Genomic DNA, 11,317 nt, shown 5'->3' with positions numbered 1-11,317 from the left:
ACTTTAGAGTTGGTCCATCGATGAACTAATTATCTCTTTATAACTATTCCCTCTATATTTGAAGATGACGATAATAAATTAAGATTGAGTGATAATAAAGATCATGATTTTCCAAAAATATGACACAAAAGGATTAATATTGTTAGTGGATGATATATTCATAGTGATTTTTTCCTTGTCTTCTTTAGGTCTTTTACCTATTTTTTTGATTAACTTCTTGATATTCAAATAATAATTCCTTTTATTTACTAAAATACTAACATGGAAAATATAATTTTTTATGATATCAATAGTTCTAGAGAGAATATGTAAAAGTAATAATATTTGGATAAAATTATTATTATAAATACATTTTAATATTTTGGTTCATTAATATTCATTAATAAATTTTCTTTCAATGGTTAGTAATAAATTATTGACTATTATATGAATTGAATAGTGTGTGTGTGTACGAAGCGAAAGTCGCAAATGATACCGTTAACGTTCGGATTTATCCACGTGTCTTATTCTCCCGCTCCGTCCATCTATCCGTTAACACTCTCTCTCTCTTTCTTTCTCTCTCTCTCCTCTTCCGTCTCTCATTCTATCTCTTCTGCAATTCTTCTCCATTGAATAAACCGAAATTCTTTCTTCATTGAAAAAATCTAAAAAAGGAGAAAGAAAAATCCATACATACATTCATTATTGTGACAATGGGTAAGTTACTATGTGATTCCACCACCGCCGCTGAACCGTTTCAAGGTTCGCCGGCGGCGGCACTTCCATGGATCGATTCCAAATCGTCGGCTTCAATGGAAGCCATCGGAGCCGTAGATCTCGTCGTTCCGATGAATCTTGCGAACGAAGCTTTCACCGGCGGCGGCTGGGAGGACGTTGTCGGGTTGGAGGAGGCGCAGAGGCGTCACCTCCAGAGGCTTCACGCTAAGGGCGTTCTTTGGAAGCCTCCGGAGACGGAGGATTCGTCAGATCTCAGATCCGTCGTCTTCCGTTTATCTCACGGCGGCGAGGTTTCTTCCGACGGAAACTGTCTTTTCACGGCGTCGCAGAAGGCGATGGCGGTTGAAGATGTTGATTCACGGGAACTGAGACGGCGGACGGTGACGAGGTTCTTGGAAGATTTTGGATCTGTGAGTTTTGAGGAGGGAGAAGCGATCGATGACGCGATTCGGCATATGTATTCGCCGGATCTGAGATTTGGTTGGGGTATTCATGTTGTTCAGGAAGTGAAATTGTTGGCCAAGAAGGAGGATCGGTTTTCTCTTGATTCTGCTATCAATGAACTCATCCACCTCGGCATGCAAAGGTATTGCGTGGTTCTTTGCCGTGAATCTTGTCTTTTCTTTCGAATCAAATCGATTAGCTCAAAGATTCATTGATTCATGGATAGAATTTTCATAATAGAGGGTTGTTCAATTTCTAGGGTTTCAAAATTGTTGAAAAATTAGGTCTAGAAGTTTACATTGTTTGTTAGATCTGAAATTTGACAACTACGATTGTGTCATGAAGAAGGTTTTCTTGATCATATTTTGGTTTGAGAAGCATGAAATTTCTTATTGATGTTTATTGCGTATTGTTTTAGCTGTTTTCTTTAATGTGTTTTTTTCTTGATTGAAGAGAAATGGCGGCGGAATCTATTTACAAAGAGAGATGCATTCCGGTGATTGATGGTCCAACATGGGCCAAATACATGTTGATATCTGGTTCTCCTGATGATGATTATGATATCATCACTTTGCAATATACTGAGGAGGGTTTATTATCTGTTGATGAGAATAGGGAGGGTCGAGCTGCAGCTTTTGGTGATGATATTGCAATTGAATGTCTTGCTACAGAGTTCAAGCGCGAGATATATGTGGTAAGAAATGAATGAACCTTCAATGGAGACATGGAAGTTGCATTCTCATGTCTGTCCTGTATTTTTTTTCCATTAACATGTTGCACGAGTTGTCTAATTTCAATGGAATGGTTGGCTTTTAAAAGGACCAGGATAATTCTTTGAAACAAATATTATCATTATTTGCCAAGAATCCTTTCATATTCCTGCTAGTTGTCATAAGAGAATAAAGGTATTTTAATCATAATCTGTGAATTAATTTGGAAAGTTAATGGGAGACCTGTTGAGCCAGCCACTAAATGAATCAGTCCATGATACTCTCTGAGTATTATTAACTGGATTGATGTTCTGAGTCCTGACCTTCGGTTGCAAACGGCAATTCAGATATACTTGTGTAATACATTCAGTTATTTGTTTGTAGAACACTAATCAAGTATAGTACTGTGTTGGAATGACGACCATTTGTGGCTGGCTTGTTGAATCTCATACTTCTCCAATGGGTTTTATTATGACATGAAATAGTTGTTTGCGACACTTTGTAAGGGGGAATTCTTTTGTGAGGATTGAAGTTTCTTGTATTCCCCATTCCGGATAATGGGCATTTGCTGTGAGTTATCCTGTTGTAGTTATTATTGCTTGTATCATGGTGAAGATTTGATGATATGATCCAAATTCCTCATTCTGGATAAGGGGCATTTGCTGTGAGTTATCCTGTTATAGTTATTATTGCTTGTGGTGAAGGTTTGACAATATGATCCAGATTCTTATACAAAATTCAGTATTTGTCTCTGCTGTTTTATTTGTGTGTAATTGTCTCAGCAAGCTTCCATCTGAAATTATTTTATCATTTTCAGGTGCAAGCGCATGGTTCAGATGCCATGGTTGATGAAGAAAATTGTGTGTTTTTCCTTCCGCATCGTCCAAGGAGCGAAATTGCAGAACTTCCCTTTTTCCTTTTCATGAAAGGAACAGGTAACAGAAAATAATTTATCTGGTCTCGTACCTTTTTTTAAGTTTGTAATGCTTCAGTGAGAAGAGCTATGTAACCAATTTTTCGCATTCAGGTTGGTGTGGTGCTGGAGCTGACCACTATGAGCCCTTGATCGCCCATCCTTCTGCCTATGTTTCACAAGAAAAGGTTGCTGTGGTACTGTGAGGCTTTTTAGCCTGCAATTTTGTGGAGTAGAGATTGAGTAGAATTAGAGTTTCTCCAACATATTTATGGCCCCTTTAGAAATGTTCGGCAGCAACAATCTGGTTCTCCCAAGACTAGATTTGGTCCTGAAGAGTATCTCATTTTGTTGCATTTATTTTGTTACTGACATTTAGATTCAATCATCTTTGACTCTTGACATTTGACAAGCAGGTATTGTCACCGGCCTCTGTTTTGTTGTTCATGTTATTGAGTTGATTAGAGAGGATTTTGTGCCATTTAGGTAGTGTGTTCTTCAAATTGAAGAGTTCTTGTATCTCTGTGGATTTCGTCACTGTAATGAAGTGGCTTATTTTCTGGTCATTTGACGTTGCATTTCAAAACCTGATGTTATTCAATTTCCACCGGTAACGTGATACTTTTAGGTTACTCCTTTCGATAGTCATTTTTGTAAATTAAGTTTCCAGAAGGTTTTTACACCTGTTTCAGGAAGGAAGCTCAGAATGGCATAGCTTGGTTGAGATCTTGTTTTGTTAACAAGTTTTCAATACTGAGTGCATGTTTCGTTGAGATAATTTTTCAACAAAGCTTCTCAATTCACTCAGTCAAATTTTATTCGATAAAAGACAGTCGCGTCGATCAACTACGAACAAATTACAAGCAACAGATTAACACAACACTTCAACACAATTTAAAAAAAGTCAACTCAAAATTTGGGTGTGGTGGCTTCTACAAATTATAGATTTATTAAATTATTTAAACAAACACAATTCTTCTAATCTCACTATTAAAATTACTTCTAACATTTTAGTTGGATCGAATTCTATAAAAATCTAAAATACTTTCACAACGTGGATTTTCTAACTTGGTATACAATTATATAGACTCTAATATTAAACATAAGGAAGATGATAGATATAATTTACGAAAATTGTTATTGAATAACTACACTATTCTCTAAGTATTTTATATGATAAGAAAGAGAAATGGAGAATTGACAAGAAGAATAAAAGTAGCTAAAAAACGTTCTTACCATGAGGAACTAACAGGTGAGTTGAAACTCTAGAAGCATCATCAAGTTAGCATAACCTGATTTGATCTGGACAAGAAGCATAAACAGCTACCTCCATTAACAACTTCACCATAAGAATGATATCACTATATTTTATTCACTCAATTGATACATAATGTAAGCTTTTATAGTTACACAATGCTTAGCGTGTAAGCAAAGACCGGAAAAATACAAAGGAAAATATCATTTTTTAAAATTTATTTTTTTAATTTTTAAACCACAAAAAATTATTAATTAATAAATTGTTTTAAGAGAAAATAAAATGAGTTAAATAGTAAAAGGAAAATAACTATAAACACCTGAAACTTAAAAGAAAAACACTTCCAACATGCAAATTTAGAGACCATTTGTTCCAAATTATAAAAATATGATTTTGGTATTCATTAATTTAATTTAATTTAAAAAAAACAAAAACAAATAGTAAAGACACTATAGCCTGATTGATGATGACTTAATTATTAAAGTTATTAATGAAATAATCGAAGGACTAAGAAGATCAACAACAAGGATATATTTCAAGAAAGCTGAAGAAATCTTAAAACTAGAAGCAAAATAAAAATTAAAAGATTTGGAGGTAAAAATGACCATTTAATAAGACACAAATCATATTTATGTATTTTTTTTTAAGTAGATCACAAATCTCTTCACTTTTCATTTCTTTTATTAGTAAATTTAAAATGAAAATAAAGATAACAAGAAAAAGAAAAAATGTGCGATAGATAAGAAAAGAGAAAACAAATTAGAAAATAACATTGCATTATCTCTTTTTTTGAATGTATTGTCTTCAACAAATAACTTCCATCGTAAATATTTATAATAATCAGTAACCATGTCACTTAAAAGAAGTCTTCATTTTAAACCGTAATACATATGTAAAATTTTAAAATTGAATATATATATATATATATATATATATATATATATATATATATATATATATATATATATATATATATATAAAAGATCCTCTTTTGGGCCGGTTCGAACCGAGTGGTTTAACAAACCCAACCCATTTCGACCGAACTTCTCTAACACTCTCATCTTCTGTTCTTCCGTCTAAATTCACTTTTTTGTTTTTCTCTTCCATCTCTCTCACCAATACAACTTCGATTCATCTCCATCTACTCTCTCTCATCTTCACGCTTCAACAAGTATCATCTCAAAAAGTTTTCTCCAACGTGTAAGAAAGATCTTTCCTTAAGACTATACCAATTTAGCAGAATAGTTTTTTTTTGTTATAAGTATCTTTTTACTATGAATTATAATTGATCGATATAATGTTGATGTTATGTAGATTGTTGTTGTGTGCATTTCAAATTTACTTTATTTTGTTCTTCTCAGATTGGGGAATAAGTGGGAGAATTTAGATGTTGTTATATTTTTAGTTCAATTGTGCACACTATGTGTTTGCTAAAATGCCACAGTGGGTGTTTTTTCATAATTTGCATCGAATTAAGATTAGTTTACTAAAAAAACGTTTACTTGCTTAGTTTGTTTGTATTATTAGTTCTTTTGATCATGTTTTTTTTGGTTTTGACCCTCTGGTTCCCGGGGGAAAGGGGTCCCAGTAATCCAGAGTTCGGCCTGAGAGGTACGAGGCCTGGCCAAGCATTGTTCCCACCAAGAAACGAACTCGGTATTCCCCAAACCTTCGTTCCTTAGCAGGAGCTCGTTTACCACTCGAGTCCAAGTGCTTGGTTGATAATATTCTTTTTTAGTTAAGAGACATATCAATGCCATTCTTAGTTTTGTATCATTTTTATTAGTTAATTAATTAATTAGTTAATGGGTTTTTGATTTTTAGGTAGCTGGTATATAGTTCTTTCTTTCGGTATTGTAATATTATCATAGTTGTCGATGGTGGAAAGCCAAAATCCCGCCATACCGACCGCTTCGCAATGCTGTTATAGCAGATTATGGCGGAAAAACCTATAATATCGGCCGATATTTACCATTATGACGAGTCCAAAAAGTGACATGTATATCCGCCATAGCGGTGCCACTATTTGATAACAGTGGATATTATAGTTTCAACTTTCAAGATTATTGCCAATAACCATGCCTGCTAAATAGAAACATTTAGACTACATGCAGATAAGACTGAATTACCTGGGCTGCCTGCGTATGAGGAGAGTTTTCTTTACCTTGACATGTTTTTAGAAAATTTTGTCACATACGTTGTTTTCTATTTAACGCATTACTAATTTAAATGATGTGGTTTTTATATAATAGTTAGTTAGTGAACGAAGAGTGTTGTATGAGTAGATTTAATAACTGTAGTGTTGCATTCATGTTCAAGTGTGTGAAGCACCGTGATTTTTTCTGTTTGTTTTATTTTCTTTAAAAAATGCTTCTGGCAGCTTTATTTTGGTTATATACTTTTAATTCTAATATTGTTTTAATCTGTTACTAACTGGTTTGATCGGTTCAGAGGTTTGGATCAGGAACAATGGCTGGGAAGGTAGCGAAGGCAGCTTACGATGCGAAGATGGGAAAACTTCTTCGAGAGTACACTCAAGTTTTGGTGGTTTCAGCTGACAATGTTGGATCAAACCAGCTTCAGGGTATAAGAAGGACACTGCACGAAGATTCAGTGGTAGTGATGGGGAAGAACTCATTGATGAAACGCTCTATTATCCAAGAAGCGGAGAAAACTGGGAACAACAACGCTTTCCTTAATCTTGTTCCACTCCTTGTGGGGAATGTTGCCTTGATCTTTACCAAAGGTGACTTGAGGGATGTTAGTGAACGGATTGCCAAGCTCAAGGTTGTTAATCCTATTCTCATGTGCCCTAAGTATAGGTCATATGACTCGTACAAAACTTGTTCCTATATGCAAACCGGACAATTGCCATTGGGCCTCACGTGTTGTAACCAACAATCATCTCAAGCTTCCGAGCCTTTTCTTGTAAGCTCAAAATTCTCGCCACCTCAACACTGTTACTTGTCGAGATCGAGACAGCTCTTGGCGACAAGTATATGGTCTCCATTTCTTCTTTTGGCTGGTAATTTGTGATGCAGATGGAAGATTTTGATTTTGATCCCATATGATTTCTAATTCCATTAAGGGATTCCTATCACGAGATTGATCTTCCTCCCTGGTTCTCTTTCCTTTCAAACTTTTTATTGTTAAATTCTTCTTTTTTAGGAAATGATGGAGCATGGAAATGACATTGTTTAGGAATTCTATTATAAGGAGTTCTAGTTTACTAATAAATTTTATCCTATGTTTAGACAATGATAGGGATATGTATGTCAGTGGGAATAGATCCCCTCATGTTTATTGTTTCTCAAAAATATATTGTTTTAATCTAGTCTTTGGCTTTAGCTTTTGATCTGTATGCCACTTTAAATCTGATTATGATATTCGGGATTAAATCGGCCACCTAGTATTATGGTCTTCTTGTGCTAGGATCAAATCAAATCAAATCGTTGAACATGTTGGGATACCTATTGTTCCAAGGAACTATTTTGCTCAACACAGCCACTGTCATCACAGCTTGTTGCATCCTTTAAGAAGGTAAAGTTTTTGTGCAAGTGTCATTATTTAAATGTTTTAGCAAGTGTCAATATGATCTGAAATGTTCTTGCCTCTGCTATCACAGCCACTGTAAATGTTATTGAAATGTTTTAGCAAGTTGATTATGTCAAGTTTTATATGTCACAAGTACCTTAGAGATGCAACTAGTTTCTCAACACTATCATTTACAATCTTCAAACTTGTTTCAATTGGTGTTGCAACATGATTACAATTGAACATGATGAGTCTCCTTACAACTTCTTCAACATATTTCTTTTGATCATTTCTGTGTCAGCAAATTTCATTCTTAAGTAGTATGACAAAACTCCAAATATGAATATTTCAAATTCTTTTATCATACATCCCTTTAATCTATAAATTTCAGTCTCATGATTACCAACATGTCATCAAGATACAAACATAAAATCAAATACAACTACTTATCTGATGAATTTCCAGCATAGGTTTCATGCTCATTTTATACATTTTCTCAAACTTCTATTGTAGCAGAAAAATATCAATTATTTTGTTCCATGCTCTAGGACAAGGACTTTTCTGTAATGATATAAATCCATTCTCATATTATAAATATCGTCGTCCTAAATTTGCTTGAGTTAATAAATCAAACAAAACAAAAATGTTAAAAGTTTTCTACTTTATAAGTGATAAAGTAGGTCCTTAAAAACCAGTCTTTTAAGATACCACAATATTGCAGTCGCATGATCATGTAGTAAACTCCAAAAATGATTAAATCGAATTAATGGAGCCTCAAATATGAGACAAAACTCATATTCCGTCTACACAAATTTTTTGTTGCAATAGTCTTTCGTCTATACTGCTCTGCTACTGCTAGGAAGGTGTAAACAAACGAAATCTTTTGAAGGAAACACTGTTTTTTTCCACATTTGTATAGTTCAATAATATTTTTTGTTGATATTTATGTATACATATTGACTAATTTTAGCATAGACATTTAAAGTCATACTCGATCGATGGGTCCGTAGATATTAATCTTGCATATATAGGAAGGAAACATCTTATATAGGTCACTCATGTTTCTCCACGCGACTAGTTGAGTTAAGTGTCCAATTAACCAACTTTATAACTGTGTTGTTACATGCAATGTTTGGCGACACTAAAGTGATCACTTTCTGATGTAGGGACCATAATAATTTCAGGTAAAGAGTGACATACATCATTATTATTATGAGAATAAATCATGTCAATTACATTACATATTATTTAGTATTGTCAAGGTGTGTCAACCCATATAAATATTACTCATAATATTTATATTTATGTGATTCCTTGACATCTTGTATTCATGACATGTGAGATGTTGTCATCACTCTGCTTATATAATAGTTTATATGCATTACTGTTGTTGAATTTGACGTAAAATTTGACTACATATACTTTAAATGATGTCTTTATATTTAATGTGGTATCACATTTAAGTTATAATTCATGCTCAATTAAATAGATCAACTGTTATTACTTTGAAAACAAACATAATAAGAAAATTATTTTATTATAAATAATTAACATTAAACAAGTTTTACGTTCAATTATAAAATTATTGACCCCTAGGGATTATACCAACAATCTCTCACTAGTACTAGCTAATCAGACATATACCTAATATCCATAGATCTAGTATAGTTGTCATCCTTATGCATATTAAGGGGTTTTGTGAGTGAGTCAACAGCATTGTCAAGTGTTGGTACTTTGTATATTTTTACATCCCCTTTTTCAATTATCTCTCGAATGAGGTGAAAATGTCTATGTATGTGTTTGAATTATTGTTAAGATCTAGGCTCCTTAACTTGTAAAATTACATCATTGTTTTTACAATAGAAATCAATGGAATCCATAATGTTAAGAACAATACCAAGTTCAGTAACATAATTTTTCGGTTGCTCAAGCTCTGTGTCTAGGAATTCATACCTCAGATTTTTAAGTTCTATAAATGGTTTCTTCAGGTATGACATATAATTTAGAGTTAGTGCTAGACATTCCCTTAGAATGTCATCTACGTATGGTTCTTTCCATTGGTCATCCTCAAGAATGGATGGTGTTGGGATTTTTAGGATTTCAGTATCCTCGGATGGTTCCATTTTTATTTCTTTTATGTACTCATCAATGATGTCCATGAAACAACATGTGTCGTCTATGGCAGGTGCTTTTAGAAATTGCGATAAAATGAATTCAATTTTCTCCTCTCCCACTTCGAAAGTCATTTTTCCTCCTTTGACATCTATAATGGCACAGGCAGTGGCTAGGAAGGATCTTCCTAAAATAATTGGGATGTTAGAATCTTCTGATGTCCATTATTATGAAATCGGTAGGGATAAAGAATTGACCGACTTGGACAGGAATGTTATCTAGCATTCCTATGGAAAAACTGCCAGGATCTTTTAGTTTAGGTGGCATGTTATTTTGAATGATATCATTACACTCTGTATTAAGTGTCATTGTCTCATCGTCCTCAAGTTTCTTCTTGTTAGATAAGTTTTCTTTTAGGAACTTAGCATATGAGGGCATATGTGTAATGACTTTGGTGAAAGGGATGGTAATATTAATTTATTTCAAGAGTTCAATGAATTTCTTGAATTGTCCTTCGGTTTTCGATTTAGCTAGTCTTTTAGGGTAAGGGATTGTTGACTTATATGGTGGTGAAGGCATGTATGGCTTCGCCTTCTCAACTTCTTATTTGATTCCATCTTTTTCCTCTGGTTTATCAGGTTGGTAATTTTTCTGAGCCATCGGAGGAATTTGTGTTCTGGGATCAACGGGTCCGTCTAACTCTGTCCCACTTTGCAATGTGATAGCATTAGCTTAACCCTTCAAGTTAGGTTGTGGTTGACCAGAGAAGGCTCTAGCTGGGGCTAATGTAACACCCTTCTACCCAAACGACATATTTATATATATTATCAGAGTGCAACATGTAGAAGAGTTTACATTTCATAAAAACATAACACTCATTTCATCACAATATAAATCATATTATTTGTTTTATTAAAACTTCGCAGCGGACAACAACATAATTTTTTATAAAAATATTTCAACATTATCTCAACAAATTAATCATCATAAACAACGTAAATAATAATTCAGCTATCGAATCCCATAATCCCCGGTGTCACATGACCAGAGCATTTGACTCGACTCTGTAGAATGACTCTACACTTATTCTTCGAATCTCAACAATAGCTACTCCACATTATCTGCACATTGCTCATCATAGATGAACATAAACACATGCAGAAGGGGTGAGAATTACATTATTAAATAATAATACAACGACGGAAATATAAACATAAATATACATTTCACATATGCCAACACAATTCATCATCATCATCAAAATCATCAAACTCATGAACATCAACAACACAACACATCAAATGCAATGCATACACCCATGCATGACTCAACACGACTCGGTATACCCATTTTGTGACCACTACAGGATCACTACTCCCAGATTCACCACCATAGAATCCGAGTTCCCCATAAGGAACCAAGCCTCTCAACAAGCCCGGAGTCAACAACATCATTGGAACTCAGTCCGTTCATCACTAGGCATCGGCCTTTCATGAATGCATGCACATCAAACATGCATCATAATCAACATAGCAACAACAACATCATATAGTCATGTTATCATCATCATTAATAGCATGACATACAACTCAACAAAACAACAACGACATTACAACGATATCACATCTGGGA

The 11,317-nt window shown here is 34.1% G+C and overlaps 2 protein-coding genes and 1 long non-coding RNA gene across 3 annotated transcripts; 2 read left to right on the top strand and 1 right to left on the bottom strand.

Moving 5' to 3' along the window:
- The first annotated feature begins 438 nt into the window (after nucleotides 1-438).
- LOC127128329 (uncharacterized) lies at nucleotides 439-3,350 on the top strand. Its single transcript, XM_051057586.1, has 4 exons — nucleotides 439-1,303; nucleotides 1,615-1,855; nucleotides 2,689-2,806; nucleotides 2,899-3,350. The coding sequence occupies exons 1-4, from the start codon at nucleotides 693-695 to the stop codon at nucleotides 2,988-2,990; spliced, it is 1,062 nt and encodes a 353-aa protein (XP_050913543.1). The 5' UTR covers nucleotides 439-692; the 3' UTR covers nucleotides 2,991-3,350.
- Nucleotides 1,992-4,158, bottom strand: LOC127128330 (uncharacterized). The gene is made up of 2 exons (XR_007805846.1): nucleotides 4,021-4,158; nucleotides 1,992-3,630 (listed from the first exon to the last, which is right to left on the bottom strand). It is a non-coding gene; the product is annotated as an uncharacterized LOC127128330 (long non-coding RNA).
- Nucleotides 4,159-5,054: 896 nt separating this feature from the next.
- Nucleotides 5,055-7,373, top strand: LOC127128328 (60S acidic ribosomal protein P0). The gene is made up of 2 exons (XM_051057585.1): nucleotides 5,055-5,239; nucleotides 6,491-7,373. Exon 2 carries the CDS (start codon nucleotides 6,509-6,511, stop codon nucleotides 7,073-7,075), a length of 567 nt encoding a protein of 188 aa, XP_050913542.1. The 5' UTR covers nucleotides 5,055-5,239; nucleotides 6,491-6,508; the 3' UTR covers nucleotides 7,076-7,373.
- The last annotated feature ends 3,944 nt before the right edge of the window (nucleotides 7,374-11,317 follow it).

Source organism: Lathyrus oleraceus, chromosome 3, assembly GCF_024323335.1.
Source record: "Lathyrus oleraceus cultivar Zhongwan6 chromosome 3, CAAS_Psat_ZW6_1.0, whole genome shotgun sequence".
Classification (NCBI taxonomy): Eukaryota; Viridiplantae; Streptophyta; class Magnoliopsida; order Fabales; family Fabaceae; genus Lathyrus; species Lathyrus oleraceus.
The sequence above is the reverse complement of the archived record's forward strand: the minus strand, read 5'-3'. Positions and strand labels throughout refer to the sequence as shown.

What these genes read in the sequence shown, in the direction of transcription:
- LOC127128329 (XM_051057586.1), top strand. Translation starts at nt 693, where the DNA reads ATGGGTAAGTTACTATGTGATTCCACCACCGCCGCTGAACCGTTTCAA. An exon ending in ATCCACCTCGGCATGCAAAG is followed by an intron (nt 1,304 to 1,614) that starts GTATTGCGTGGT and finishes TCTTGATTGAAG; the next exon opens with AGAAATGGCGGCGGAATCTA. An exon ending in TCAAGCGCGAGATATATGTG is followed by an intron (nt 1,856 to 2,688) that starts GTAAGAAATGAA and finishes TATCATTTTCAG; the next exon opens with GTGCAAGCGCATGGTTCAGA.
- LOC127128328 (XM_051057585.1), top strand. Translation starts at nt 6,509, where the DNA reads ATGGCTGGGAAGGTAGCGAAGGCAGCTTACGATGCGAAGATGGGAAAA.